The 24,563-nt window shown below is 45.9% G+C and overlaps 6 protein-coding genes across 13 annotated transcripts; 2 read left to right on the forward strand and 4 right to left on the reverse strand.

Annotated features, from left to right (window-relative positions):
- Positions 1-223: 223 nt before the first annotated feature.
- LOC117901703 (probable tRNA (guanine(26)-N(2))-dimethyltransferase) lies at positions 224-2,249 on the forward strand. 2 transcript variants are annotated; one of them, XM_034812572.1, is made up of 4 exons: positions 224-316; positions 371-819; positions 878-1,957; positions 2,013-2,249. In XM_034812572.1, exons 1-4 carry the CDS (start codon positions 290-292, stop codon positions 2,185-2,187), a joined length of 1,731 nt encoding a protein of 576 aa, XP_034668463.1. In that variant the 5' UTR covers positions 224-289; the 3' UTR covers positions 2,188-2,249. The 2 variants fall into 2 exon arrangements, with proteins under 2 accessions (XP_034668463.1, XP_034668462.1); XM_034812571.1 differs by having other exon boundaries at positions 275-316; positions 368-819.
- A 1,947-nt stretch (positions 2,250-4,196) lies between these two features.
- On the reverse strand, positions 4,197-4,939 carry LOC117901708. Its single transcript, XM_034812579.1, has 2 exons — positions 4,402-4,939; positions 4,197-4,343 (listed from the first exon to the last, which is right to left on the reverse strand). Exons 1-2 carry the CDS (start codon positions 4,856-4,858, stop codon positions 4,222-4,224), a joined length of 579 nt encoding a protein of 192 aa, XP_034668470.1. The 5' UTR covers positions 4,859-4,939; the 3' UTR covers positions 4,197-4,221.
- A 1,870-nt stretch (positions 4,940-6,809) lies between these two features.
- On the reverse strand, positions 6,810-9,568 carry LOC117901706 (serine/arginine-rich splicing factor 2). Of its 4 annotated transcripts, none has more exons than XR_004649337.1 (5): positions 9,393-9,568; positions 9,132-9,262; positions 7,896-8,331; positions 7,748-7,824; positions 6,810-7,166 (listed from the first exon to the last, which is right to left on the reverse strand). XR_004649337.1 is itself a non-coding variant. In XM_034812577.1 (4 exons), exons 1-3 carry the CDS (start codon positions 9,468-9,470, stop codon positions 7,920-7,922), a joined length of 621 nt encoding a protein of 206 aa, XP_034668468.1. In that variant the 5' UTR covers positions 9,471-9,568; the 3' UTR covers positions 7,409-7,824; positions 7,896-7,919. The 4 variants fall into 4 exon arrangements, 2 of the variants coding, with proteins under 2 accessions (XP_034668468.1, XP_034668467.1); XR_004649336.1 differs by having other exon boundaries at positions 7,748-7,832; XM_034812577.1 differs by lacking the exon at positions 6,810-7,166 and having other exon boundaries at positions 7,409-7,824.
- A 406-nt stretch (positions 9,569-9,974) lies between these two features.
- LOC117901702 (eukaryotic peptide chain release factor GTP-binding subunit ERF3A) lies at positions 9,975-15,346 on the forward strand. 4 transcript variants are annotated; one of them, XM_034812568.1, is made up of 8 exons: positions 9,975-10,107; positions 10,210-10,875; positions 12,517-12,702; positions 12,760-13,529; positions 13,602-13,688; positions 13,754-13,930; positions 13,999-14,167; positions 14,228-15,346. In XM_034812568.1, exons 2-8 carry the CDS (start codon positions 10,443-10,445, stop codon positions 14,269-14,271), a joined length of 1,866 nt encoding a protein of 621 aa, XP_034668459.1. In that variant the 5' UTR covers positions 9,975-10,107; positions 10,210-10,442; the 3' UTR covers positions 14,272-15,346. The 4 variants fall into 4 exon arrangements, with proteins under 4 accessions (XP_034668459.1, XP_034668458.1, XP_034668461.1 ...); XM_034812567.1 differs by lacking the exon at positions 9,975-10,107 and having other exon boundaries at positions 10,192-10,875; positions 14,228-14,292; XM_034812570.1 differs by lacking the exons at positions 9,975-10,107; positions 10,210-10,875 and adding an exon at positions 11,515-11,536 and having other exon boundaries at positions 14,228-14,292.
- A 2,210-nt stretch (positions 15,347-17,556) lies between these two features.
- LOC117901540 (solute carrier organic anion transporter family member 74D) lies at positions 17,557-22,371 on the reverse strand. The gene is made up of 8 exons (XM_034812331.1): positions 22,121-22,371; positions 20,284-20,642; positions 19,986-20,227; positions 19,672-19,924; positions 19,121-19,608; positions 18,866-19,059; positions 18,069-18,808; positions 17,557-18,004 (listed from the first exon to the last, which is right to left on the reverse strand). The coding sequence occupies exons 2-8, from the start codon at positions 20,501-20,503 to the stop codon at positions 17,835-17,837; spliced, it is 2,307 nt and encodes a 768-aa protein (XP_034668222.1). The 5' UTR covers positions 20,504-20,642; positions 22,121-22,371; the 3' UTR covers positions 17,557-17,834.
- Positions 22,372-22,659: 288 nt separating this feature from the next.
- On the reverse strand, positions 22,660-24,533 carry LOC117900622. Its single transcript, XM_034811050.1, has 5 exons — positions 24,417-24,533; positions 24,250-24,355; positions 23,940-24,192; positions 23,288-23,884; positions 22,660-23,231 (listed from the first exon to the last, which is right to left on the reverse strand). The coding sequence occupies exons 1-5, from the start codon at positions 24,509-24,511 to the stop codon at positions 23,020-23,022; spliced, it is 1,263 nt and encodes a 420-aa protein (XP_034666941.1). The 5' UTR covers positions 24,512-24,533; the 3' UTR covers positions 22,660-23,019.
- Between the last annotated feature and the right edge of the window lie 30 nt (positions 24,534-24,563).

Raw genomic sequence — 24,563 nt, forward strand, 5'->3', positions numbered from 1 at the left:
TGAGTGAACGAACTCAGGCCACTTAACCCATTTAAGCCACCATTTAAACAGGTGAACAACTTGAGTTATGCCGCCGAAACTAAAACTCCTTGTAGGTAGGGGGAGCTTATCTCCTCACATACAATTTTATCCGTTAGATGAAGATTGGTTGATTTTAAGGACTCCCTTTTATTGAACTATTTATAAAATATGTCCGATCGAAGTATTGAGCAGGCAGAAGTTTCGGTCACATTTCTAGCACTTTTCACGTTTTTCAGCACTGCCACACGTGTTGTTTTTACCGGACCAAATGGAAATTGACGAAGAAAAGCATCAGGTTGTTGTGTGTAAACCTCGTAATTAGAGCCTCTAAGAACATGTCCCATTGCAGGAGACCATTCCGAAGAACCCCAATGAGAACATTATACGCGAGCGCCATGCCGAGATCGTGTCTGGGGGCAATGTCTTCTACAATCCAGTGCAGGAATTCAATCGAGACCTCAGCATTGCCGTTTTGAATGTCTACCAACAGCGCCTGACCAAGGAGCGATGCGAGAAGGCGCTTAAAAAACTACGTAAACAGGTGAACGAGCCGGAGGCCACTCCGCCGATTGACACTCCCCCGACCTACGTGGCAGGCACACAGTACGCGGATGGCTTGCGGATACTGGAGGCATTGGCTGCCACGGGACTGCGCAGCATTCGATATGCGCAGGAGATAGCCGGCGTGCGGCAGATTGTGGCCAATGATCTGTCCCGACAGGCCGTGCAGTCCATTAACGCCAATGTTCAGCACAACAAAGTGGAGCCGCTGATTGAGGCCAGCCATGCGGATGCCATGTGAGTGGAAGAGCAAAAGAGTGCACAGACTTTCTGCTATAGTTGTAATCCATTGCAGGACTCTCATGTATCTGTCTACCGCTCAGGAGAAGCGCTTCGATGCCGTTGATCTGGATCCTTACGGCTGTCCGAATCGCTTTCTCGACGGCGCCATGCAGTGCCTGGTCGATGGTGGCCTGCTGCTGGTCACAGCCACCGACATGGCCGTGCTGGCGGGCAACGCCCCGGAGGCCTGCTACGTGAAGTACGGCTCGGTGCCACTGCGGATGAAGTGCTGCCACGAGATGGCACTGCGCATTCTGCTGCACTGCATCGAGAGTCATGCGAACAGGTATGGCAAGTACATTGAGCCGCTGCTGAGCGTCTCCGCGGACTTTTACGTGCGCATCTTTGTTCGTGTGCATGTGGGCCAGGCGCAGTGCAAGCTGTCCATGAGCAAGCAGTCCTGGCTGTATCAGTGCACGGGTTGCGACACCTACACGCTGCAGCCGCTGGGCATCACCAAACCAAATCCCACCGCTGGCAATCCCCAGCAGCTCAAGTATGGCATCCCAACGGGTCCAGCGGTGAACACCCAGTGCGAGCACTGCGGACACAGGCATCACCTAGGCGGTCCCATCTGGTCTGCACCTCTGCACAATCCAGACTTTGTCAAGGATTTGCTCCAGGCTGTGCAGGAGACGCACCTAAGCGAGCTGGGCACACAACGACGCATTGTGGGCGTGCTATCCGTGGTGCAGGAAGAACTTCCCGATGTCCCACTGTACTACACACCCGACAAGCTGTGCTCCGTGCTCAAGCTGGAGATTGTGCCCATGCTGAAGTTCAGGTCTGCCCTGCTGCATGCCGGCTATCGTGTGTCCTACTCGCATGCATCGAAGAACTCGCTGAAAACCGATGCACCGCCCTCCGTGCTGTGGGACATTCTGCGCTGCTGGAGCAAGAGGCATCCAGTGCGGCCAGAGCGGATGATTCCGGGTACACCCTTGCAGGCCATACTGTCGAAGGCGTGCACCAGGGACTACGAGTTCGATGAGCTGCATGCGGCGGCCAATCCAAAGAGTCGCCGCTCGGCGCTCTCACGCTTCCAGACAAACCCAGCGCCACACTGGGGGCCGGGCACAAGGGCAACCATCATGTAAGCTAGTCGCAAGAAAGTTTTTCCCGCAAATTACTAATTGTTCTCTCTGCAGGATTGGTGAAAATAAACTGCCAAAAAGTTATCGTAACCAGAACAAGAAGCAGCGCCATAAAACGTCACAGGAGGCAGCTGGGCCACAGGACGAGCCAGTTGAAGCGGAAGAAGAGGAGCCAGAGACAGAGGCACATCTCCCCAAGCAGCCCAAGCTGGAGGCAGCGACTGCGTGACGTTGCTTTATGGGGCTGCTTCCTTGTCAAAATTTAATTTTCAATAAAGTTCTTAAACGCAATTCGGCTTCCCGCTGATTGGGGCTCTCTTTGCAAAAATAAAAAAGTGTGGCATACTTTCAGGGTGACAACTTAAAAGAGCTTAAAAATGGTTGATCCTTGTGGTCCTTCGTTGTTTCAAACGATTCACGAGACTCTTCCGCTCACAAGGACATGCATCACGTCCTGGTCGGATGTGAAATGGCCATAATATACAAATTATATCCTTAGTCCTTGATGTCCTTGATGCCAAAATGATGCAAAAGAATCAGGATTTTTTTCCTGATTACGAAAAGGTACGGCATGTCCTGATCGGTGAACGAATGGCCAGGATATGGCAAAAATGTCCTTAAAAGACAACAATTTTTAGTGACGAGATTTAAAAAAAAACGGTCAAGTTTCATGGCAGCCAGCTTTTGAACGGATGAAGAAACATAAGACCAGCCACCTTCTGCTGATTTATGTTCGCCTAGTACTCGGTTCGAAAATTGCCAAGCAATTTCAACAGTCGTTGAAGACAAAAACCAGTGGCAATTTTCGGACCGAGTACTAGGCGAACATCAATCAGCAGAAGGTAGCTGGTCTTATGTTTTCTAATCCAATCAAAAGCTGGCTGCCATGAAACGACCGTTTTTTTTTAAATCTCAAGTCACTAAAAATTGTTGTCTTTTAAGGACATTTTTGCCATATCCTGGCCATTCGCCAGTCCTTTAGACTCAGGGACACTAAAGATAATGACATTCTAAAGTAATTTGCATATAAAATCCCTATAAAGCTAGAGCTCTGCAGTTTCTAATTTGATGAAGCGTCTCACACGTCCATTCTCGTTTTTTTTGCTTTGTTGTTCCAAACAACTTTATTTTGTTTGAAAGCGTTTTTCTTTCCATTCATTATCTTCCCCCTCTTCTACCTACAAACCTGCAGTCGGTGAAGTTGATGTAGATGCCCAATAATAAAACATATATATTTTTGTTGTATCTCTTTTTTTTATACCCGGTACTCGAAGAGTAAATAGGGTATATTGTATTTGTGCGGATAACGGTTGTATGTAACGCACAGAAGGAAACGTTTCCGACCCCATAAAGTATATATGTATATTCTTGATCAGCATCAATAGCCGAGTCGATTGAGCCATGTCTGTCTGTCCGTCTGTCTGTCCGTCGGTCCGTCTTGTTTGTCGGCTAGTTCTCAGAGACTATAAGAGCTAGAGCCACCAAATTTTGGCACCAGACTGCTGTATGCTCACACTGAAACCAGTGTATTTCAAAAGTGAGCCCCGCCCCCTTCCGCCTCCGCAAAAGGGCGAAAACCTCCCAAATCTAAAATTTTGAAGATAACAGAAAACTAAAAACGCCATTCCGTAGGGAATGACCATATCTATCAGATCACCAAATTGGGATCCGATTGGATTATTATTATAGCCACAATGGAGAAATTAATTTTCAGTGGCCAAACCCACCCCGTCCCACAGCATTCACACTCTGCTTCGCGCTGTTTATGGTCTGGCCCCTGACACGTCACTGCCTCTGCCTCTGCCTCTGCCGCTGCCTCTGCCCTGACTCTGCAGTGTGTGTTTCTAGGGGAGGGTGGCGAGCTAAAGGAGCGTGTTGGCGTGAGTAGTGTAGTTGATTTAGATGACAGATGAAGAAAAAATGTAAAATTTGACAAATAACCGCTAAAGTGCAGATGTAGTACTGAGTGCCGGGTATAAAAGTTGTGACGCGTAAGAAGCGTCTCACACGTCCCTTCTCGTTTGTTTTAACTACCAGTTTACGTAATACATAGTTAATATACATATGCTTATATATATATATATTTATATATATAGTTAAGAATGATTCTTAGCGGGATCCGTAATACGTTTATAAGTCAAATACTAATGGAGTTTACAGCTAAAGTTGCTCTTTACTTGCATATGAACAAAAAACAGAAGTCTCCGAAATAGTAAACATATATCAATCAATATACATATATATGTAAGCTTCGCTACGAAGCTTAATAGCGGAAAAAGTTGCCATCGGAGGTCTGGCGTGAGAAGCCATTGTTGACCAGTTGATTGTGGACGCCGCTGCAGATGAGCTTGACGCTATGCGGATGAATCTTTTCAATGCAGCCGCCTGTAGAGGGAACTCCCAAATTAGTCAAGTTTAATTTACGATCTCGATGGACACTTACCAACGCGCAGGGGATGACCCAAAGCATCGTCTTGTTTGCGGCGTATAACGCGCGTATTGCGCAGCACTCGAAATGATTGATGCTTAGCGCCAATCTCCTTGGCACCGCCAGGCGCGGACCAACTGCAGATGGCCATGCACGTCTCGCGCTGCAGCACCGAGTCCACCTTCTCCGGGAAGCACTCGCGACCATGATCGTAGCGCGATTGCAGCTGAAAGTCCAGCGAATCCTTGGGTACATTCGGATTGGCACGATAACGCTTGCTGTAGCGCACCGAGTTCATTGTCTGATGGTAGAACAGACGCTCATGCGGCTCCAGATGTCCATGCCAGGTGCCTGTGTCGCCAAAGGGCGGCGGCGGTGGCGGCTTGGGAAACTGACAGATGTAGGTGCCCTCCGAGCGCAGATCCGGCTCGTACGAGTCATTGCGCAACTGCACCTGCGTGTACTTAATCATGATGATGGGACTATTCTTTTCCTTTATTTCAACTGAATTTTGAACTGATAAATATAGTTTAAATGTGGGACAGAGCAGCTTGTCGACTGAGTCTCGGTTGCCCTGCCAATATGTTAGTTGGGTCAATAAAACACACGCCTACTCTGACCGATGGCACTTGGAAACGGGACACTAGTAGTCATGATATCCCCCATGAGAATTGTCAGATTGAGTTGGCCATGAACCAATAACTAACTCCACATCAGAAAACATTTCAAAAATATTCGCATTCGTTCTGAGGCTAGTGATACATTCATCGCTATGCAACACTAAACATCAAGACTGGCTTCTATCTCCAGGTAATTTGACAACTACAATTTATTAGACGAACAATTCACTGAGTCACGCAGGTGCTTCTTGTTTACAGCGAGTTAGCTTGGAAAGGGTCGTAGTGCAAAAGCCTAGCAAGTTCCTTTGCTGCGCGACATGGCCAATCGCTAAGCCTGAGAAGAACGCCGCCATAGTACATAGACGCCACTCAGGATCCACTAGATCTACAATCAACTGACTCCTCATTGCTCATGGGCTGCAGTGCCAATGCCCAGCCCGATAACGCCGACTCCCAACTGGTGGCCATCCGCAAGAAGCCGAAAGTGCAGATGGTAAACACGAAGGCAATGCGGAAAACGTTGAAAATTGTATTGACGGGCAAGTCAACAAAGAAACATCGCCATAAAAAGGCACAGATGGAGATAGTTGCAGCGCAGCCTTATATTGTCCATCGTTTGGACACTCAACTCACGGCTGTTCAGTCAGAGCTGCAATCCATGCGCGACGATCTCGAGGTGGCATTGGAGCCGCTTGATGCCGCAGCAGTGAACACCGAAAATATGGCACCTATCGCCCGCAGAGATTCACTCAACTGTAGAGCGAGTCGATGTGAATATTTGCTTATTTCCCGAGTTCTTGGTGCTGTTCGATATTGGCATTTGGATTTTCAAGGAGGACATTTTGGGACCCAGCCCCGGGAGCTTCCTCTCCACTGCCAGCAATTCACGTGTAGCTCGTCCGGAGTTATGCCCAACTCCAAACGTTGTTTCCGCAAGTCACCATCATCTACAGCTGCATCCACAACTCTAGCGGTTGCAGCAGAGGCACAAGAATACACCAATGAAGGAAGGAAAATCTGCAAGCTAGATGGATTAATTTCCTCCAGTTGACTAATTCTTTGCAAACAATTTATCAATAAATTTTGGTGTACCTCAAAACGGTTTGAAACTTACTTTGTTTGAGGGGTTTTGTTTTAGGGCCTTTGTTCCAGATTAGCTGAAGAGAAATATTTTTCTAGAGTCTAGATGAATGCCAAAATTAAAGCGAACTTGAACTACTGAACTACGAATTTAGAATGGCTTAAATGTGTCAATTACAGGCTCTTATATAGCTGACGCAAGTGTCAAATGCGGGCACAGTCGCCTACTGCCATGAGGCATGAAATTATTAGGTTCGATGAAGCATTCATCCAATTAATATCGTTTAAAACGATGTCTACCGTCTGCACACATTACAAACACATTAGTTGTGGAATAATTTGATTTTATTGTATATTTCTTTGAGCTGCAATGTAATGGTAAATGTTAGTCCTTGTTATATTGTCACTTACCACACGTATCAGAGTGTGAGGATGCAAATCCAGGCCAAGTCCGGGTGCAAGAGCATTCCGTTTTGCCAAGTCCAACTTGTGTCCATAGCGGCTTTGCAGTAAATCTGTTTATTCGCCTAAACTTAAAATGGACGCCCACCAAACGCCAAGCGGCAACACAGGAAAGACACCAACTACGCCAATCAGCAAACGGCGGCAACCAGCAACAAACGACGGGACGAGAGAAGTGAAGAAACAGGAAACCGGAACCGGCAAACGGCTAACGGCAAACAGCCAAAGAAACAGTCTATCATATAGTCTATCCCTTCTTTATCTCCCACTCTGATCGAGAGTGTGCAGCACGGCAGCAGCAACGGCAAACGGCAAACAGCAGCAGCGGTAGCAGTAGCAGCGGCGCGGTGGTGGCGGCGACAGCGGCTGACAGGAAACGCCAACGGCAACACAGCAACAACAGCTACGCGATGTCCGCTCTCGTGTCGTGTCGTGTTGTCTCTCTGCTAGCGCTGGACGGGGGGAAGAAGAAGATGCTCTGATGCCTCGTGCTGATCGGATCCGAACTCCGATAATCCGATCACCGATCTGATCTGATAGATCTCCTCCTCCTCCTCTCCTCCCTCGCAATAACCATAACATTATTCTCAACCGCAACACTGCCACACACCAATTTGCCTGCATATATAATAAATGTGTAGAATGAGTGGGAGAAGCTGGTTAATAAGTTTTGTCGTTAAATTTATAACAAAGAACGAACGAAACGAGCAACACAAACGGAACGTAACGAAACAAACAGAGAAAGAGTCAGAGAAAACTGTTTCCTTTTTTCTTCTTCAATATTCTTCATTCATTCTCTGGCCTCTTGAATCATCTTCCTTATCCTCATCTTCTTTTTGTATTCTTTGTATTTCCGGGAATTTCGTAGCCGAGTTATTTTGAGTTTTATTTTGTCTTGTTAATTGAAGCACTACACAATTGGCCAATTGCCAAAAATAACTAAATGCTACCATGTATCATGTATCAAAATCCCTAGCACGCCTCTTTTGCGGGGTGGATGGGATGGGATGGCATGGGCGGTAGATAAAAGAACAATAAAATATTTGGGGGGGATCATCCCACCTGTGTGTGGGTGGGGATCACATCCTGTACATAATAGTGCGTGTGTTCTCTACTTTGTTTCTTCCTTGCCAAAACTTAAAATAGTTTTCTATAAATAGTTGTGTAATGTGTAAGACTGTTCAATTTGTTTTGTATACCTGCTGTTCTGGTACAGCATGACAGGATGTGGAGCAAGATCCATGAATCGGGATCTCTCTTGTCAGGCGAGTAAAAACTGCAAAGGCAACAACGAGAGCACTCATTAAAGATCTATGTCATCCACTTGACACTCATTACAAAACATACCTCGCTCCAATTGGAACGTGAATATTAAGAGCGACTGCGACTACGTGAGGCTCCCACAGCCAAGGCGGATGCTCCGATCCCGTTGCGACTCTCGCCACGCACTGGACTGCGCGAGAACTTGGTGCGACGCTCCGGTGAATGGCTGCCAGCCGACTGAGAGCGCGAGCGCGGCGAGTAGGAGCGACGACGAGGACTACGCGAACGGCGGCGCATCGGTGAACGGGAACGTGAGCGACGACGACCGCCTGCACCTCCACCACCAGCTCCTCCGCCGCCACCACCACCACCACCAGATCCTCCACCACGACGCCCGTTGCTGCGTGTGGGCGACGAGGGACGGCCATAACGAGCCATCTGGACACGGAGCTCCCTGCCATCTAACATGCGACCATCCATGGCCTCAAGTGCGTCTTCAGCATCACGTTTGTCATAGAAGCTGTGGGAAATAGCGGATAGAAAGACATTAGATACTCTCGCATTTATGCATTCAATCAGTCATGGATTCAGTTCGATTGTGGTATTCGCAATATGTCGGCTAAAAATAATTTAGTAGGCAACAGTCAAGGAAAACACATTTTTCTGGCACTGTTTGCTGAAGAAAATGTCCAGAATGGTAGCTGAAACATCTTCGAGGATGGCAAATAATGCAGAGCACATGACGGATGAGGCCTAAGCTGACTTTTTGTATAATTCTCAGTATGTTGGCTAGCAGGGTTTTGGTAGGCAACAGTTGCAAGAGAACACAATTTATCTGGCACTTTTTGCTGTAGAAAATGTCCAGAATGGTAGCTGAAACATCTTCGAGGATGGCAAATAATGCTGAGCACATGACGGATGAGGCCTAAGCTGACTTTTGTATAATTCTCAGTATGTTGGCTAGCAGGGTTTTGGTAGGCAACAGTTGCAAGAGAACACAATTTATCTGGCACTTTTTGCTGTAGAAAATGTCCAGAATGGTAGCTGAAACATTTTTGATGATGGCAAAAAATGCAGAGATGATATCGTATGTGGCTTGAGTAGAGTTCTTGTAAAATTCTCAGTATGTTGGCTAGCAGGGTTTTGGTAGGCAACAGTTGCAAGAGAACACAGTTTATCTAGCATCTCAAATTTGCTAGAAATACGAACACAAATGTGACATGTTCATACATTTGACAAGCAAGAAATGCAAGACTTTTGTCGGATGAATTTATTATTCAGTGGTGAAAGCCACCTTTCTCTCTGTATGGAAAAACTTACCGCACAAAAGCAAAGCCACGGCTCTCACGTGTGTAGCGGTCCCGCGGGATGTAAATATCACCCACTTCTCCGCAACGCTCAAAGACACGACGCAAGTCCTCTGGAGTGGTGCGATATGTGAGATTGTCGACCTGTACAGTACATATAAAATACGCATTATTTTTATATGCAAAAAGAGGTTAGATAACCCCGGCAACGTTGTCTGACGCAGCAGCCGGCCGCCATTTTGTGTGCTGGGATTTGACTTGTTTTTGTACTTGCCTTCAGCGATACCATGCCATCGATGCGTGGTGGAGGACGTGTTCCACCCAGTCCCCCAGCACTTCCACCATTACTCATTTGTATTTAGATTAATAGGATATCACTTAGTAAATTACTAGTTCCAAAAATTTTTGACGCGTCTACTCTCTGTTCACAATTTTTATTTTCTGTGAAAATGGCGTTTGCAGTGTGACCGCGAAATTATTGATAAAATATACCGACAGACCCTCAAAAATATACCAAAACATACCCTTGCATTTTCAAAATATACCGTAAATGTACCATATGTCGATATATATTTTTGTTAGATATTTTCAATCGATGTATTTCTTTGTGGCGATATTGAAGAGATTATCTTTTGGGATATAGACAATGTAAATATTTCGGCAAAATATACATATAATTCCAAAGTAATGCATATATTTTTCTCGCTCTCTCTGAATTCTTTTCCCTTAAATCCGTATAAGTCATCCGGCTAAGAGAGTTAGGCAAGTTAGCCAATAACTGGCACCGCCTGCATACTTTGGCACATCGATAGAAAACAGTATCGATAACTATCAATCTTTGTCTCCATGCGTGGCGCTTCAAACGTAAAATAATATTAAATTATATTAAATTAAGAGGAATATATTTAGTTGACAGATATTCCAATCACACTTGCATACGATAAAAGACATACCGAACCAAAACCGTCACACACGGCCTGCAGACGAAGGTTAGATTGCCAGAATAGCGTATGTTTCGGTCGCCAACAACAGAAAGTGGCCTGGCATTTACCATAGTGCAAAAAGTTAATCAGGTTCTAACAAAACAACAGTTCTCTTTAGTTATTTATTCTAGCTTTATAGTCTGGCTCAGGCCCCCCGCCTCTACCGCTCTCACCCGCGAATCAACGAAAGGCGTGTGTTCTTGTGCCATTCCCGACCGCCGACCGCGTGTGTTTGTGAGTGGACGCAGCGCGAAGAAGAAGCAGAAGTTGAAGGAGGGCGAAAGTGTGTCGCGTGAAAAAAGTGCGAGATTTTTCGTTGGGCATAATTGAAAGCAGGAACCATGGCCGCTCAAGAAAACTCAGATGTTTCCACAAAATTCTCCACGCTGAACGTGAACGCAGTGGAGTTTGTGCCGAGCTTCAGCTACGGCGGTCCTGCCAGCACGGCGGCTGTCGTATCGGCGCAAGCAGAGGGCGAAGCGCCACCGCCAGCGGACACCCAGCCGCCTGGAGCTGGCTCAGGGTCGGGATCAGCCACACCAGCCACAACTCCGGACTCCACCGGCAGCGGGGGATCAACAAATGCCTTGGTATCGACCGGAGCAGCGGCAGCATCAGTAGCAGCAGGACCTGCGGAGACACAAGCGGGATCCTCGTCGGCCGCCGCCTCAAACTCAGCCTCGCCCGCTCCAGGTTCACCGGCTACCACGCCTTCAACGGCGGCAGCGGGGCCAATTGATATCATCAGCGCGTCGGACAAAATTGCAAACAATGGTAAATAGCCTAAGACTATCCCCAGGGAGGTGGAGATGGGGTCGGCAGCTTTCTAACTGCTTTGGCGCATTGAACTTTTCCTCTGTGACGTCACATTGACTCGTGCATTTGTATATGTAACAAAGACAAGTCGCTTGCTATTGTTGTTGCCGAGTTCACCTGCCTCCCTCCCCCCAACCTTCCGGTACCGACACCAATAAAGAAAAGGAAAAGTCTGCAATTGCTAGGTTATTATCGCCTCTAACACATAACCTCAATGTGCGGTGTGCAGCGTCGGCAATCGTGACAGTCGCATGTGTTGTGCTTCGGCTGCATTTGGGTGTGAGATTTGTATTTCAACGACTGTAAACAGCAATTTTCATGCATGGAAACAGTTGTTAGTCGCGGCAGGCATTTTCTTTGGCCCGCCGCTTTCCACGCCGTCGTGTCGCCAACTCTCAGAGATGCGAAAATGATTTTCCCGTGACTAATCGCAGTCTCGCAAGAGCAGATTGTGAAATACTGTTTACCCAAGCAAAATATTTCAAGTGCGGGAATAATAATACACATTACCAATTTAAAACAGTCAACAAATTTAGATAGTCACAGCTAGTTAGAGTTCAGTGAAATTAAAGACATATCATTACTCTCAAAATCACAGTTCGCCGTAACAGGATGTTAAGTATGGATCACAGCTACTGCGCATCTCTATCCACCTTTCACATTTGGATTTCACCCGGCGACGCCGACACACCAGCTGTTTCACACATTTGCCATTCACTGGTGCCATTCGTGCGCCTGTTACGTTTTGTGCATGCGTTTATTTGTCTATTTGCCTCACACGCTGACCAACACCACCAAGCACACACACACACACGTGTTTGGCCATGTCTCATGTGTTTTGACACGTTTACGTTGCAGCTTTTGCTTCCAAGCTGCTTCGTACGGTGCGTGGAGCGACTGCTAATGCTTCGCCTTCGCCTTCCACGTTATCGCTGTGGCGGTTGTTTCGGCCTGAATGGGGCACTTATTGCAGCTCCCCTGCGGTTGAAACCGCTTCGAACTTGATTTCAGTGCGGCAGTCACACCGAAGAGAGCGGACCGCGTAGTAGTAGTGCCTGCCTGTTGACTCTTACACTTCGGCGCGATCAGAAGCCACGCGACAAAATTACTCACCTTTTGGGCAACAGTTTGTTGTTTTCTCTGATGTAATAATGATTAAACAGAACGGTGCCGAAACCCAGAGCACTGGCTCCAAGGAAGAATCGAAGAAAAGTTAGTAACTGTGGACACGGACAGAGACATCCGGATCCAGCTTAAAATCATCTCCTAGTGAAATCCAAAACGCGTCCAGCTTCAACTGAAAGCAAGTAAAATGTCTTCTGGCCCGGCCCACCTAGCAACCTCCTGAAACTGTCTTGGATCACAAGCGAACCTTGCCTTTAGCACCACATATGTGACACGTGACTCATCTGGGTGCCAAGCGATTAGCATGTCTCAGCCGAACCCAACAATTACATGGGGAAAGTCGTCCCATAATATTAGTTTAACCTTCGAGAACCACAGCATTCATGGAATATTCCATTAGACGGGCATTCCTCTGTTTAAATCCGCTCATACTTCATAGCCATAACTGATGTGATGTGTTTTCTCTTCAATTAGAAACCGATCCCGCTGATAGCTGGGATGTGGATGATGATACAATCATAACACCTGAAGACGAAGAGGCCGAGGATGAGTTTGTGGAGGGCGAGGCCACGCCGAAGGTGTCCAAAAAGAAGATCGTCAAGGTCGAGGAGAACAGAAGCAAGCGGGAGCACGTGAACGTAGTGTTCATTGGTCATGTTGGTAAGTGGATACGATTTTCTTGTGTGAAACATAACTCAATTCCCGTCTCACGAATAGATGCTGGCAAATCAACAATTGGCGGACAGATCATGTCGCTCACAGGGATGGTGGACAAGCGAACGCTGGAGAAGTACGAGCGCGAGGCACGTGAAAAGTCGCGAGAGAGCTGGTACCTCTCTTGGGCGCTGGACACAAACCAAGAGGAGCGCGACAAGGGCAAAACCGTGGAGGTGGGACGAGCCTTCTTCGAGACAGACCGCAAGCACTTTACCATCCTCGATGCCCCCGGCCACAAGAGCTTTGTGCCGAACATGATTGGCGGCGCGGCACAGGCAGATCTGGCGGTTCTGGTCATCTCAGCGAGAAAGGGTGAATTCGAGACGGGTTTCGATCGAGGCGGACAGACCCGAGAGCACGCCATGTTAGCCAAGACGGCGGGCGTTAAGCATCTGGTCGTGCTGGTCAACAAAATGGACGATCCTACAGTCAGTTGGGATCCGACGCGTTACAACGAATGCAAAGACAAGATACTACCATACCTCAAGAAGCTGGGCTTCAATCCAGCCAAGGATCTTACCTTTATGCCTTGCTCCGGCCTCAGCGGCTACGGTCTAAAGGATCAAATTCCCGAGTCCATCTGCCCATGGTACAGAGGGCCCGCGTTCATACCATTCATCGACGAACTGCCCTCGCTCAATCGCAAGTCTGACGGGCCCTTCATCATGCCCATTGTCGATAAATACAAGGATATGGGCACAGTTGTGATGGGCAAAGTGGAATCCGGAATGGCGCGCAAGGGTCAAAACTTGCTAGTGATGCCAAACAGGGTATGCAAAATCGACTTTATTATTAATTAGATCCTCGATTTTAATTCCATTTTGATTGATTGTTTTCTTCAGACACAAGTGGCCGTGGATCAACTTTTCTCCGACGACTTTGAAGTCACATCTGTTGGTCCCGGCGAGAATGTCAAGATCAAGCTGAAAGTGAGTGGACTCTTACAACGTTTTCGAGCATTGAATCTTAATTTATTCCGGTTTGTTTCTTGCAGGGCATTGAGGAGGAGGATGTCTCACCTGGCTTTGTACTCTGCGATGCCACTAATCCCATTAAGACGGGAAAAATCTTTGATGCTCAGGTCGTTATATTAGAACATAAATCAATTATCTGTGCGGGTTATTCGGCCGTCATGCACATACACTGCGCTGCCGAGGAGGTTACAGTAAAGGTGAGTTCAGGCTTTATAATAATCCATCCCATATATGTACTTACTCAATGTGCTTTAATTTCCCTTAGGCCCTCATCTGTTTGGTCGACAAAAAGTCTGGTGACAAATCAAAAACACGTCCACGGTTCGTTAAGCAGGATCAGGTTGCAATTATGCGAATTGAATGCTCTGGAATGATTTGCCTTGAACAGTTCAAGCTCTTCCCACAAATGGGTCGTTTCACGCTGAGAGATGAAAGTGAGTTCGGACAACCCGAAAAAGTACAAATATCTTTAATATTTTTTGATGTTTTTGCAGACAAAACCATTGCCATTGGTAAGGTACTGAAGGTGGTCGAATAAATTGAGCCAAGCTACATTCTAGCGCCCGCCTTTCACTGCGACTCTTGAGAAATAGCATTGCACACGCCGCGACGAGAGACAACAACAACAACAACAACGCCACGCTTTCTTCATATTTTACAAACAAACCAACAAACAAGGCAGTACAGTACACACTCATACTACACCATATACCGCGTTCTTTTACGTTTAACAGCAATAGCAATTGATTAAACATTGATTAGAGGAAGTTTATATAAATATAGCAAACGAGATATGAAGGCGCTGCAACGGATCCGTACAACCCGAAAAGACATGCAGGCGCTCCGAGACAGACCGAAACAGAAAAGCATTATATACGCGACATAAACTATATTTATGTGTAACTAAATGAAAATCGGTAGTAAGATCAGATTGCATTGCGAATCAAGATGTACTATTTATATATATATACACAACAAGAAAACACACATACATATATATATGCATATATATGAGAGGGGGGAGACACGATGCAGAGATGCCGATGATGATAATTGATTACGAATGATAACACGCATTAAATAGGTTCTTAATACAATTTGCGTTTGTTAAGGCCACACACTCTCCAACACACACACAGACGTACGAGACGTAGTTGCCGCCGTCGTTTTTATTATTTCTTGGTCTATTACTTTTGTATAAAACTGTAAGCATTATCATTATATAACAAGTACACGTACATGCCTAAATCACGCGCAAGTCGTGACATTTTTTAAAAAACTAAAAAAGCAAAACAAAAAACTAAGAGCTGCAAGCTACCCAATTTTTATATTTATACAAGCGAAAAGTAAGAAAAATACAACCGAACTGCAGGTCTCCGCAAATACCCAATCAACCCCCATAGATTTTCCTTTTGTATTTAAAAATTTTGTTAAATAATTACCCCGATTACCAACCAACTTATATTTCTATTTTTTTATAAATACACACACACATATATTATATTAACTAAAGGCTTTAATTTAAGTTTAAGCCCCAAAATATCTTTGCAAAAAGTTAGCTTGATTCGTAAGCTCAAATGATAGATTGTTTGAAATCATTTAACTATAAACAACACCGAAACTGTACGGGGGAGAACATTATCCATTACGTAAACATTTAATTGTTAATTTTATATTACTTACTTTATGCATATATTCCCTTTAAAACATACCCTCCCCCCTCATATTTGTTTTGCTACCACAAACGAATTTGATTTGATTTTTGTATAATTTAGTAAATTGAAGAGATCTTGTGCAAAAATCCACGAAACCAATACGAAAAACCCCCAAAATTAATGAAGGAAAAATAAAAATGCCTTTTTGCTAACAAGCAGAAACAAAAAACAACAAAAAAACACGAACGAGGTTTTTATTTGAGTTTCTATCATTTAACCATTAAGGACCAGGACCAAGGCGGTTTCAAAAAAGAATATTCACACATTGTTCAGAGTTTTGTTTCACTCCTCGTTTTGTCTACCATTAACACACACATTCCCTCGCCTTTGTTAACAGAATTCAAAGTTGAAATCAAAAAGTTGTTGCCATTGAAACATACAAAAAAAAAAAAGTAAATGATTAATATATATAAATTTATATATAAAATAATATCATTAAACAAACAGTCGTTGAACCAGTCGCCCTTTGTCTAAGTTAATTCAATTAACTGAGAAATATTTAACTTTTGAGCGAAATGCTCGCTCGTACTTAACGGAATGGAATAAAAACCTGCTTTTAACGCTTTCCACAGCCTCCACAGCCTAAGAGTCGTCGACAAAATCGAGAGGGATATTTAATTAATTATATACATAATATATAATACAATAAGTGCTATATAATTGTTGACCACGCGAGAACTTATTTAAAAATGTTTCACACAACAAACACAACACTCAACACTCACAGCGATCGACACACACACACAGACACACTACATACAGTAAGTAAGGGAATAGAGCGCGATCGAAATAATAGAAATATATAGACAAAACGGGAATATTTATACAGAAAAACGAAACTCAAATGTATTATTATTATACAAAAATACATACGTATGAAATGAAAACAAAAACAAAAAAACGCATACATTTGAACATTTTTTATCAATAAAACGTGAACAAAAAATTACAACAACAAAACGAAAACGTCACAACTTTTATACCCGGCACTCAGTACTACATTTGCAACTTAGCGGTTATTTGTCAAATTTTACATTTGTTCTTCATCTGTCATCTACATCAACAACACTACTCACGCCAACACACTCCTTTAGCTCGCCACCCTCCCCTAGAAACACACGCTGCAGAGTCATGGCAGAGGAAGCGGCAGAGACGTGTCAGGGGCAGAGGCCAATAAACTGAAGTATCTTTTGGGGGCTGCTTTTGTTCTCAAAAGTATAGCATACTTTCAGGCTGAAAAGTTCCCAATTACAAAATAGCGTACGACAGCCATATCCTGCAGTCCTTGTGGTCCTTGATGGACTCAAGCGATACAGGAGACTCGTACCTTCGCCAGGAGGCATGCCATGTCCTGATCCGACAGGAAACAGCCGAGTTATAGCGTTGAAGGGGATTATATAGAAAAACAATATTCAAATGGCATTATCCTTAATGTCCTAGCACCCGAAGTGATCCGGGACATTTTCCCGATCCCGAGGAGGCGTGACATGTCATTTTTCGACAGGAAAGAGCTGAGCTATAGCCTTGTTGAGATTAAAAAGAAAAAACAACGTGAAAATGGCATTATCCTTAATGTCCTTGCACCCGAACTGGTCGCAAAGGATCCAGGACATTGTGCCGATCACGAGGGGGCGTGGCAAATCCTGGACGGACTACAAATAAAGGAGAAAACAACAAAACAAATCTCTCCTGTTATTTTTGTCAAATTTTGACAGTCACCTCTTTGCACAGTGGCGCCCACGCGATGAAGACGGTCATTTCTGGAACTAAAATAACGTAGTTCGAGAATTGGCCGATCTGTGTTGGGACGCCACTGTGAACTTTTGAAATTGCTTCACTGAAATGGCCGAAAACAGGAAAATTTTCAGACAAAGTACCAGGCGAACAGAAGTCAGCAGAAGGTTACTGGTTTCCATGTTACTGGAAGAACTCTATCAAAACCATTCAGTGATGGATATTCACAGCATACAGATATTGAAGAATATAGATTTAGAGTCTCACATTAAGAGCACCCAGCTTCAAGTTGTTATTAATTCGCTTTTTAAACATTAATTTTACACTCTTATGGATATTCACATACAATATAAATTCATTTTCATTTATTATAAAGCTAATCATGGGTTGGTTCATGTTTGGTTCCTTAAATGAGTAGGTAGTAAAAAAAACAATGACAATTTCAACAATGGAAATAACAACAAAGAATGGATAATTTCCTTAGGGCCTAGGCGCCAGCGAGAGGTTTGTTTGTACATTTGGCTGTGGAATTTCTGGATCCTCCTCTACCAATACTTATGCGAAAAATTCCCTTTTCCTCCGATTCGTTTTATGTTTTAGGAACTCGATCTCGCCCGACCTTAGAACTGAGTATCACGCGTTGGTTCTGGCTTTAGTATTCCTCTTGGATCTTCTCGGATTTCTTGGCCAGCAATGGAGTAATGGGCTGATCCTTTCGGTTGGCACGCTCCTGCTGCTTGGCCTCCTTGTCGCCATAGATGTCCAGATCCCGGCCGTAGTACCACACCAGGTAATCAAAGAACATGCCAAAGAAGGTGAGCACTGAACAGGGGAGAGAGGAAGACTCGATTAGATTAGGTTTCCAGAGAGTTGAGGCGAGTCTTACGGCATGATAAAAAGTTAATGGAGTAGCGGAACCTCGTCTGATCGTACAGCTGACAATTGCCATTGCCATGGCAGGTCTTTGTCCACACCAGACACGTAGAGTCAATGAGCCGTCCGAATATAATCGGACCAGGAATCAGGGCAAACATGCTGATCATCATCAGTGCCAGGCCCTGGGCAAAGGACTTGTCGCCTGTTTCCACTGCACGGTAGTTGACCAGCACATTGCCTATTCGGCCAGAGGATCCAAACCAATTGACAACCATCGAGGTGATGGAGAAGACCCAGAAGCTCCAGTTGCAGCCCTGCATGCAGATGCCAGGCCGAATAACCTGCTCGGGAGTGGATCGTCGCACTCGGGATGGCAGCCGCTCATCAAAGCCATTGTAATCGTTGTCATCGTTGAGCAGCGGCACTCCATCACTGAGCCTGAAGTCTGTCATGGACTCATACATATCTGTATCCGTCGTGGACTCCAGTGCTGGCTGCGACGTGGGCTTCCAGTCTGTCTCTGTCGTGGGCTTCAGCAGCTTCAGCAGTCGCTGTGCCGCATTGGGCTGTATCAGGCCGGCATCCGCCAGACAGCTGCAATTCTCGTACACCTTTGACTCTGTGTTGTAGCCTTGACAGCCCGCATGGCAGGCGGAGAAGTAGGTGGTGTCGGTGGGCTCATGGCAAACTGGAGTGTAGGTAATGCCGCTGCAGGAGCAATTGGAGTTGCAGGCGCTCGTGAGATTGAGGCTGTGGAAGAACTGCTTTAAGTTTGGGATATTTCAGAGAGAGAATTGCGCAGCTTACTCTCCCACATGTGTCATGGAAAAAGTATCCGGGCAGTACAGAAAAGCATAGGAAATCTGACCCATGATGTAGATGCAACCCACAATGACGTTCCACATGAGCACCTTGCTGACGGCAGGCTTCTTCTTGGACAGCACCAGACCAGAGCCAATTAGGCCAACAACCATGCCCAGAATGGAGACAGGACCAACCACCTAAAAGAAAGCAAGGGGATCGTTAGTTTTGGATACATTTTAAGGCCAAAAGTTCACGCACAATGGTGGCACTCTGTGCGTTCTTGTGGAACTGCACTTCCATGTACTTTGTGAGGAAAGTCATAAATCCAGAGGCCCCCAATATATAGAACACAGCAGAGGTAATGTTGAAGATCAGCAGCTTGTTGCGCAACAGTCGCATGAGGGCACGTGGAAAGTCCTTCAGCTTGGGCAGATCCGCATTGGCACCAGCCCCCGCGCCAATGTTGTCCAGCGCCGCATTCGAGGAGAAGCGACTGCTCAGTGAGAGATTCTCCTCACGTTTGAGCTCCTCGTGGCGCATGGCCAGCGGCAGGTGGGAGTTGTGCTTGATGGGATCGTGCCGCTTGGGCAGCTGCTTGGGAAAGAGTCCAATCAGTCCAGAGAAGAGGCACATCAGTGTGCCCAAGATGACCCAGCCCAGCCACCAGGCGCCCAACCAACGCGGATCCTTGCTGTCTATCAGCGGGGTCTTTGAAGGATCAATGAAGGTGTTAAGGGAGATGTAACCTGGGGGGGGAAGAGACACAAAGTTAGCAGTTTGTAAGCTCATTTAAGCTGCAGTTTACTCACCAAAGAAGAAGCCAACGACGGGTCCAATCATGCGCAGCGCCATGGCCACCGCCAGCATTAGCGGCGTGTTTGTCTTCTTGGTGTTGTCATCCAGATAGGTCTGCCCCAGCGAGTAGTACAGGGTGTTGCCCACGCCCAGCACAAACTGCGAGAGGAAAATCAAGACCAGTGGCACGTAGGTGAAGAGATCATCACAGCCCTCCGCCTGCTTGCCCACGCCACATAGTTGCTCGCTTTGGGTTGATGATACATTCTGGAAAGTGAATGGGGAAGCATTATAGTCTACAGAGAGAGTGGTAGAAAGAAGTGCTTACTGGCAGTAGAACACCCTCATCGGTGGTGCCATTTCTTAGACTATCCTGATACTCCTTGGTAAACTGCAGCACATCTTGCCCCGCGCCATAGATGAAATGTGGCAGCACCAGAATGTAGCAGGACAAGCCACAAAAGACAATGCCCCAGGCGATCCATCTCGGACGATTGCGCTGTCCGCCAATGTACGACAAGATGAGGGACAACATGATCTGTGAGATCTCATTGCCACTGAGGATAATGCCTGTAAGGAAAGGACTTCAGAGTGTGCTGCTTAGAACTGTTTCTCTATCGTCTCACCTGTCGTCTGGCTGGGTATCTTGAAGCGTTTCTCCAGCGTGGTCAGTGTCACAATGAAGTACATGTAGGACATGGCCTGAATGGTGCCCAGCAATCCATAGACACCCATAAACATCTTCGTGGTGGCGTATTTCTGCAGCCAGGCCGGATGCCAGTTGGCCATGCCGCAGAGGTAGTGTCCCGGTGGGGGAACCGAGCCCCGTCGTCGCACTTCCGTCATGTTTCAGCCTCTCTGTGGGGGGATGCTCCGCTTACTCTCTGTGCCGCGTCGTGCAGCTCAATAAACCATTGAACGTGGTGGACAGATTAGATTGTGTGCCACCAGACAGACAGTTGAGGGGGGGTAGCAGATAGGCTAGCTGCAATGGAACCGATACGAGAGGTAAAGGCTTTGTAAATAACTAAACCGATGCAATACAACGTCTGTCCGTATCGGAGTATCGTTAGCTTCTGGTCGAAGATTCCTTCAACGATCACTCGTAATATTATGGGGCCATCTGGAAATACTACGGGTAACCATGACTCTTTGAAACCGGATCCCGAAAAACATTCGTTTAGGACATCATATAAAAGCCGAAAGTTAATTGTCTCGATAGGGAAATTCGGCGTATTGATTAACCAACGATAATGGCAGTTACTCAAGATCATATTAGGTCTGGCACTGCGACTGGAACTGGGCCTAGAAACGATTAGATTGGGCCTCGTATTTGGTATCTATATGGCTGGGGGGTGTGCTGTGCTCTGATATTCTGATATTTTTGCTATTTTTAACGCATAACGATGACCACCACGCGACCGACTGGCGGCAGGCAGGCATCCCTTAGCTTTCAGTTCATCAAATCACGCCCTTGGGAAATTATAGTTACGATTATCGTTTGTTTATGATATCTTATCGAGGGCTGGAGGTCTGATCAACAGGTGATTTTCAGCAGAACTCGCTGTGGCTTAATCACAATGACAATTCGATTTGCTTCGAGGAATCCTGATTCCGCCCTTAAAACTGTGTTGTCCCGACCCCTAGAACTCTCAGCGATGTGCCACCTGTTCGCAAGTCCCTCTAATAAATTCTCCTTCTATTTCTTTGATGGCTGGACTTGTGCCCCAATTTCGTGGAACTCAGATATTTTGATGATACTAACTAATCAGTGCGTAAAACACTCTCTAATCAGCTCGCACAAAGGCTTTCATTTGGGTCCGTCAAATGAAATCGGTTTAATGAACTCCAAAAGTAATTCAAGGAAATTCCATCATTGCACCCAAAATAAATGTGCAAATATGATTTCCTTGTCCATCACTCTTTTATTTTCATTGTTCATTGATGTGTTTGATTTATTACAAGTGTGAAGCATAGATCACTTGATATGCGCATGTCAGGGCATGGATATCTTTGCATACCGTAGAATAGATTGTGACCCATGGCAAAGTGGAGTTCTTTTGTTTTCGGTACATGATTCATTACAAGACACATCAGAAATCACAAATCACATTTTTTGTGGGTTGTTCTTCTACTGTGAGTCAGTGAATTTTCACTTCAGAGTACTTCTACCCTAGGGTGGTGCCAAGGAAATATTTGTTAAGCAGTTTAATTATTTTCCCATTTTTGAGGCTGCCTACCGCTACCCTAGAATAACTAAACCACTTGTTAACACTTTATCAAGGATATTCACATGGTTACTATATCCCTTCCTCATGTTGAACTACCCCAATGTCAATCACCGGCGCGGGGCTGCCCAGATAGTGGCTCCCCACCACAATCGGAATGCCAGACAGGTGCACGCAAATAGTGCGATTATTTGTATCTGTATCTGTATCTGTAGGTGTAGCACACAATACGTACTTTTGGTTGAGTAGTTAGTTAGGATAGAGCTAATTTGTAGATTTCCTATATTATTCGCACATTTATTGTCCGTTTATAATCTTATCGAGGTCCACTTGAATGATTAATTAAATTGCCGCCGCTCGAGTTCCTTGCCGAAGGAACTTGTTCCGAGGGTAAACGAGCTTCGAGTATCCCGATTACTGCTTCAAGTATGGGTGGCTGGAATAAAGAGAGGACCGATCGACCGTGCAGCGTTGTGGCGCGAATCAGACTGAAAATTGAAATTTTCAAATTTCGTCGCTATCCGCTGGCCGGGGGCCGCTCTGCTCGTCGCTTGTCGCCAATCGAAGCCCGATAAAGCATTATCAAAGCTATAAAATAAAGCGAGTAAATAGTTCCAATCGGCTCTCGTAGGCCCAACAACAACCCCTACCCACACCCTCCCCCGCCTCATGGCTGACCCACGTGCAAATTTGATTTAGGTCGTTTCTCCAAAAAAAAGAAAACATAACACGTTATCGCGCTGTCTTTGTCTTTCGCAGGCAGGTTGCCTCTCCTGTGGAGACTTTTGCACTGGCCATAGCAATAACAATGACAATAGAAAAACGGGACAATAACAGAACGCGACAATGACATTATTATTACGATGCCACTGTCCACTGTCCACTGACAGTGGCGATCCCCTAATACCGCACCATGATTAGATTTGTAAGCAAGTGAATTGGGCAGAATCTGTGTGGTGTGGAGAGTGTATGCAGAAAGCTTGTGTGTGTGTGGAGAGTCTATGTGCAGCTTGAGCGTGTGGAGAGTATGTGCAGCTTGTGTGTAGAGGAGAGCATAGATGTTGTGGAGAGTGAGAGCATACATAGAAAGTGCATTGCATTCAAGAAAGAGCGCTAACGGGGTATGGCAGGTACCTAAGTGTCCGTTTTGATGTGCAGATCCGGATCGTTTACGTTCTGCACGAATCTGTTGCGGCCAATGTCCCAGAGCATAATTAGACCCACGCACAGCACAAAGAACAGAATGGCCAGTGCGAAGATACTCTGCGAGATCACTGAACTGATGTATTTGTCGCAGTGCCAGCAGGGTTTTGGTACGTAATCCGGATTATAGCCCGAGTCCGAGGCTAAAAAAAACAGAAATGATTACTGATTAATCATTAGAGGAATAAGAGGAACCCACATCTACGCATGACATCCAAGTGAAAGGAGTACAGTGTCAGTCGCCAGCCTTCATCCGAATACGCGGTAACGGACTGACAGCACAGACTGTGCTGGAAACTGAAGAATGTCATTTCCCGAGGATAGAACGTCATATTGGAGTTGAAGACAATGCGTGTGATGAGCCAACTGCCGCCCACGGGCAAGCACTCAATTAACATGTAGCCCATGTGCGTCTTCAAGACCACGACGAAACCCTTTTTGACAGTCTGCACACCCACCAGGCCCATCTGGAGGCTGTCGTTGCCCGTTTTCAGCTGAACGTAGGTGCGATTGTAGCGCACCTCGTGGCCCACCTTGATCTCCATGGCCTGGATGATCTTTTGCACCCCAACGATGGCGAGTTCGTGCCGCAATATCGTGAGGTTTGTGGGGTCGGCCTTGAGACCCACATCGCCAGTGAAGACGACATTCATGTCATCGGTGTGACTGTGCCGCATGCTGGACATGCTGTACACGCGACGACGCCTCAGAGCGGTGGACTCCTCCTCCAGGGCCGTGTAGATGTGGATGACACGGCAGCTCTTGAGCACTTCCAGCACTGCGGCAATTGTGGCATCTGAAATGGAGATCAATCCAGGGATTATCAACTATAAACGATGAGCTGCACCCACCATGAGCTTGCATATTGCGATCCCCAAAGTTGAAGCCGTGAATGCTACCAATCTGGCAGCGTATCTCCTTCGCCAAGTCAATCTCTGATCCATCCATGGATAGCGAGTGCCAAGTCAGGCCCGGCTTAAGCGATCCCCGACTAATGTGATCCAAGGCTCTCAAGGGTTTTTCCACCTGACTGAAGTACCTCACGGGCAGAATCTGACTCATTGCCGGAAAGCATGAGGGGCAGTTGATATCCTTGGCAGTTAGCTATAGGAATTGGCTCCAAGTCAAGTTACGAATCGGTTGTATTTAATGATGAGTTACCTCGGAGGCCAGATAGACAACTATCATATAATCATTTTGTATCGGCCGCAGCAGCCTAACCAAGTCAAAGGTTTTCATGTATCGAAAGATGCTTTCGGGTTGGGGTCTGCAGAGTAAACATTTCCAGAAATTATACTCCCAAGAGATGGAAATATCATTGGACTCACACATCTATGCCCCATATCAGCATGGGTGGCGAACTGGGAGTATTATGGGCCAGGACGCACTTTATAATAACAAGTAGACTCCACCAAGGAAACATTTTGCAGAAAATTAAAATAAGCTCTTCTTTTTTTTTGTTTTTTATGAATTAA

Source organism: Drosophila subobscura, chromosome U (assembly GCF_008121235.1).
Source record: "Drosophila subobscura isolate 14011-0131.10 chromosome U, UCBerk_Dsub_1.0, whole genome shotgun sequence".
Classification (NCBI taxonomy): domain Eukaryota; kingdom Metazoa; phylum Arthropoda; class Insecta; order Diptera; family Drosophilidae; genus Drosophila; species Drosophila subobscura.

What these genes read in the sequence shown, in the direction of transcription:
- LOC117901703 (XM_034812571.1), top strand. Translation starts at nt 290, where the DNA reads ATGGAAATTGACGAAGAAAAGCATCAG. An exon ending in TTGACGAAGAAAAGCATCAG is followed by an intron (nt 317 to 367) that starts GTTGTTGTGTGT and finishes CATGTCCCATTG; the next exon opens with CAGGAGACCATTCCGAAGAA. An exon ending in GGCACAAGGGCAACCATCAT is followed by an intron (nt 1,958 to 2,012) that starts GTAAGCTAGTCG and finishes TTCTCTCTGCAG; the next exon opens with GATTGGTGAAAATAAACTGC.
- LOC117901708 (XM_034812579.1), bottom strand. Translation starts at nt 4,858, where the DNA reads ATGATTAAGTACACGCAGGTGCAGTTGCGCAATGACTCGTACGAGCCG. An exon ending in GGGTCATCCCCTGCGCGTTG is followed by an intron (nt 4,344 to 4,401) that starts GTAAGTGTCCAT and finishes TTCCCTCTACAG; the next exon opens with GCGGCTGCATTGAAAAGATT.
- LOC117901706 (XM_034812577.1), bottom strand. Translation starts at nt 9,470, where the DNA reads ATGAGTAATGGTGGAAGTGCTGGGGGACTGGGTGGAACACGTCCTCCA. An exon ending in ATGGCATGGTATCGCTGAAG is followed by an intron (nt 9,263 to 9,392) that starts GCAAGTACAAAA and finishes TGTACTGTACAG; the next exon opens with GTCGACAATCTCACATATCG. An exon ending in CGTGGCTTTGCTTTTGTGCG is followed by an intron (nt 8,332 to 9,131) that starts GTAAGTTTTTCC and finishes TATTTCCCACAG; the next exon opens with CTTCTATGACAAACGTGATG.
- LOC117901702 (XM_034812568.1), top strand. Translation starts at nt 10,443, where the DNA reads ATGGCCGCTCAAGAAAACTCAGATGTTTCCACAAAATTCTCCACGCTG. An exon ending in TGCTAGTGATGCCAAACAGG is followed by an intron (nt 13,530 to 13,601) that starts GTATGCAAAATC and finishes TGTTTTCTTCAG; the next exon opens with ACACAAGTGGCCGTGGATCA. An exon ending in TTTCACGCTGAGAGATGAAA is followed by an intron (nt 14,168 to 14,227) that starts GTGAGTTCGGAC and finishes ATGTTTTTGCAG; the next exon opens with ACAAAACCATTGCCATTGGT.
- LOC117901540 (XM_034812331.1), bottom strand. Translation starts at nt 20,503, where the DNA reads ATGACGGAAGTGCGACGACGGGGCTCGGTTCCCCCACCGGGACACTAC. An exon ending in ATGAGGGTGTTCTACTGCCA is followed by an intron (nt 19,925 to 19,985) that starts GTAAGCACTTCT and finishes TTCACTTTCCAG; the next exon opens with AATGTATCATCAACCCAAAG. An exon ending in TCCATGACACATGTGGGAGA is followed by an intron (nt 18,809 to 18,865) that starts GTAAGCTGCGCA and finishes GTTCTTCCACAG; the next exon opens with CCTCAATCTCACGAGCGCCT.
- LOC117900622 (XM_034811050.1), bottom strand. Translation starts at nt 24,511, where the DNA reads ATGTTTCCTTGGTGGAGTCTACTTGTTATTATAAAGTGCGTCCTGGCC. An exon ending in TCGCAATATGCAAGCTCATG is followed by an intron (nt 23,885 to 23,939) that starts GTGGGTGCAGCT and finishes TCTCCATTTCAG; the next exon opens with ATGCCACAATTGCCGCAGTG. An exon ending in CTTGGATGTCATGCGTAGAT is followed by an intron (nt 23,232 to 23,287) that starts GTGGGTTCCTCT and finishes TGTTTTTTTTAG; the next exon opens with CCTCGGACTCGGGCTATAAT.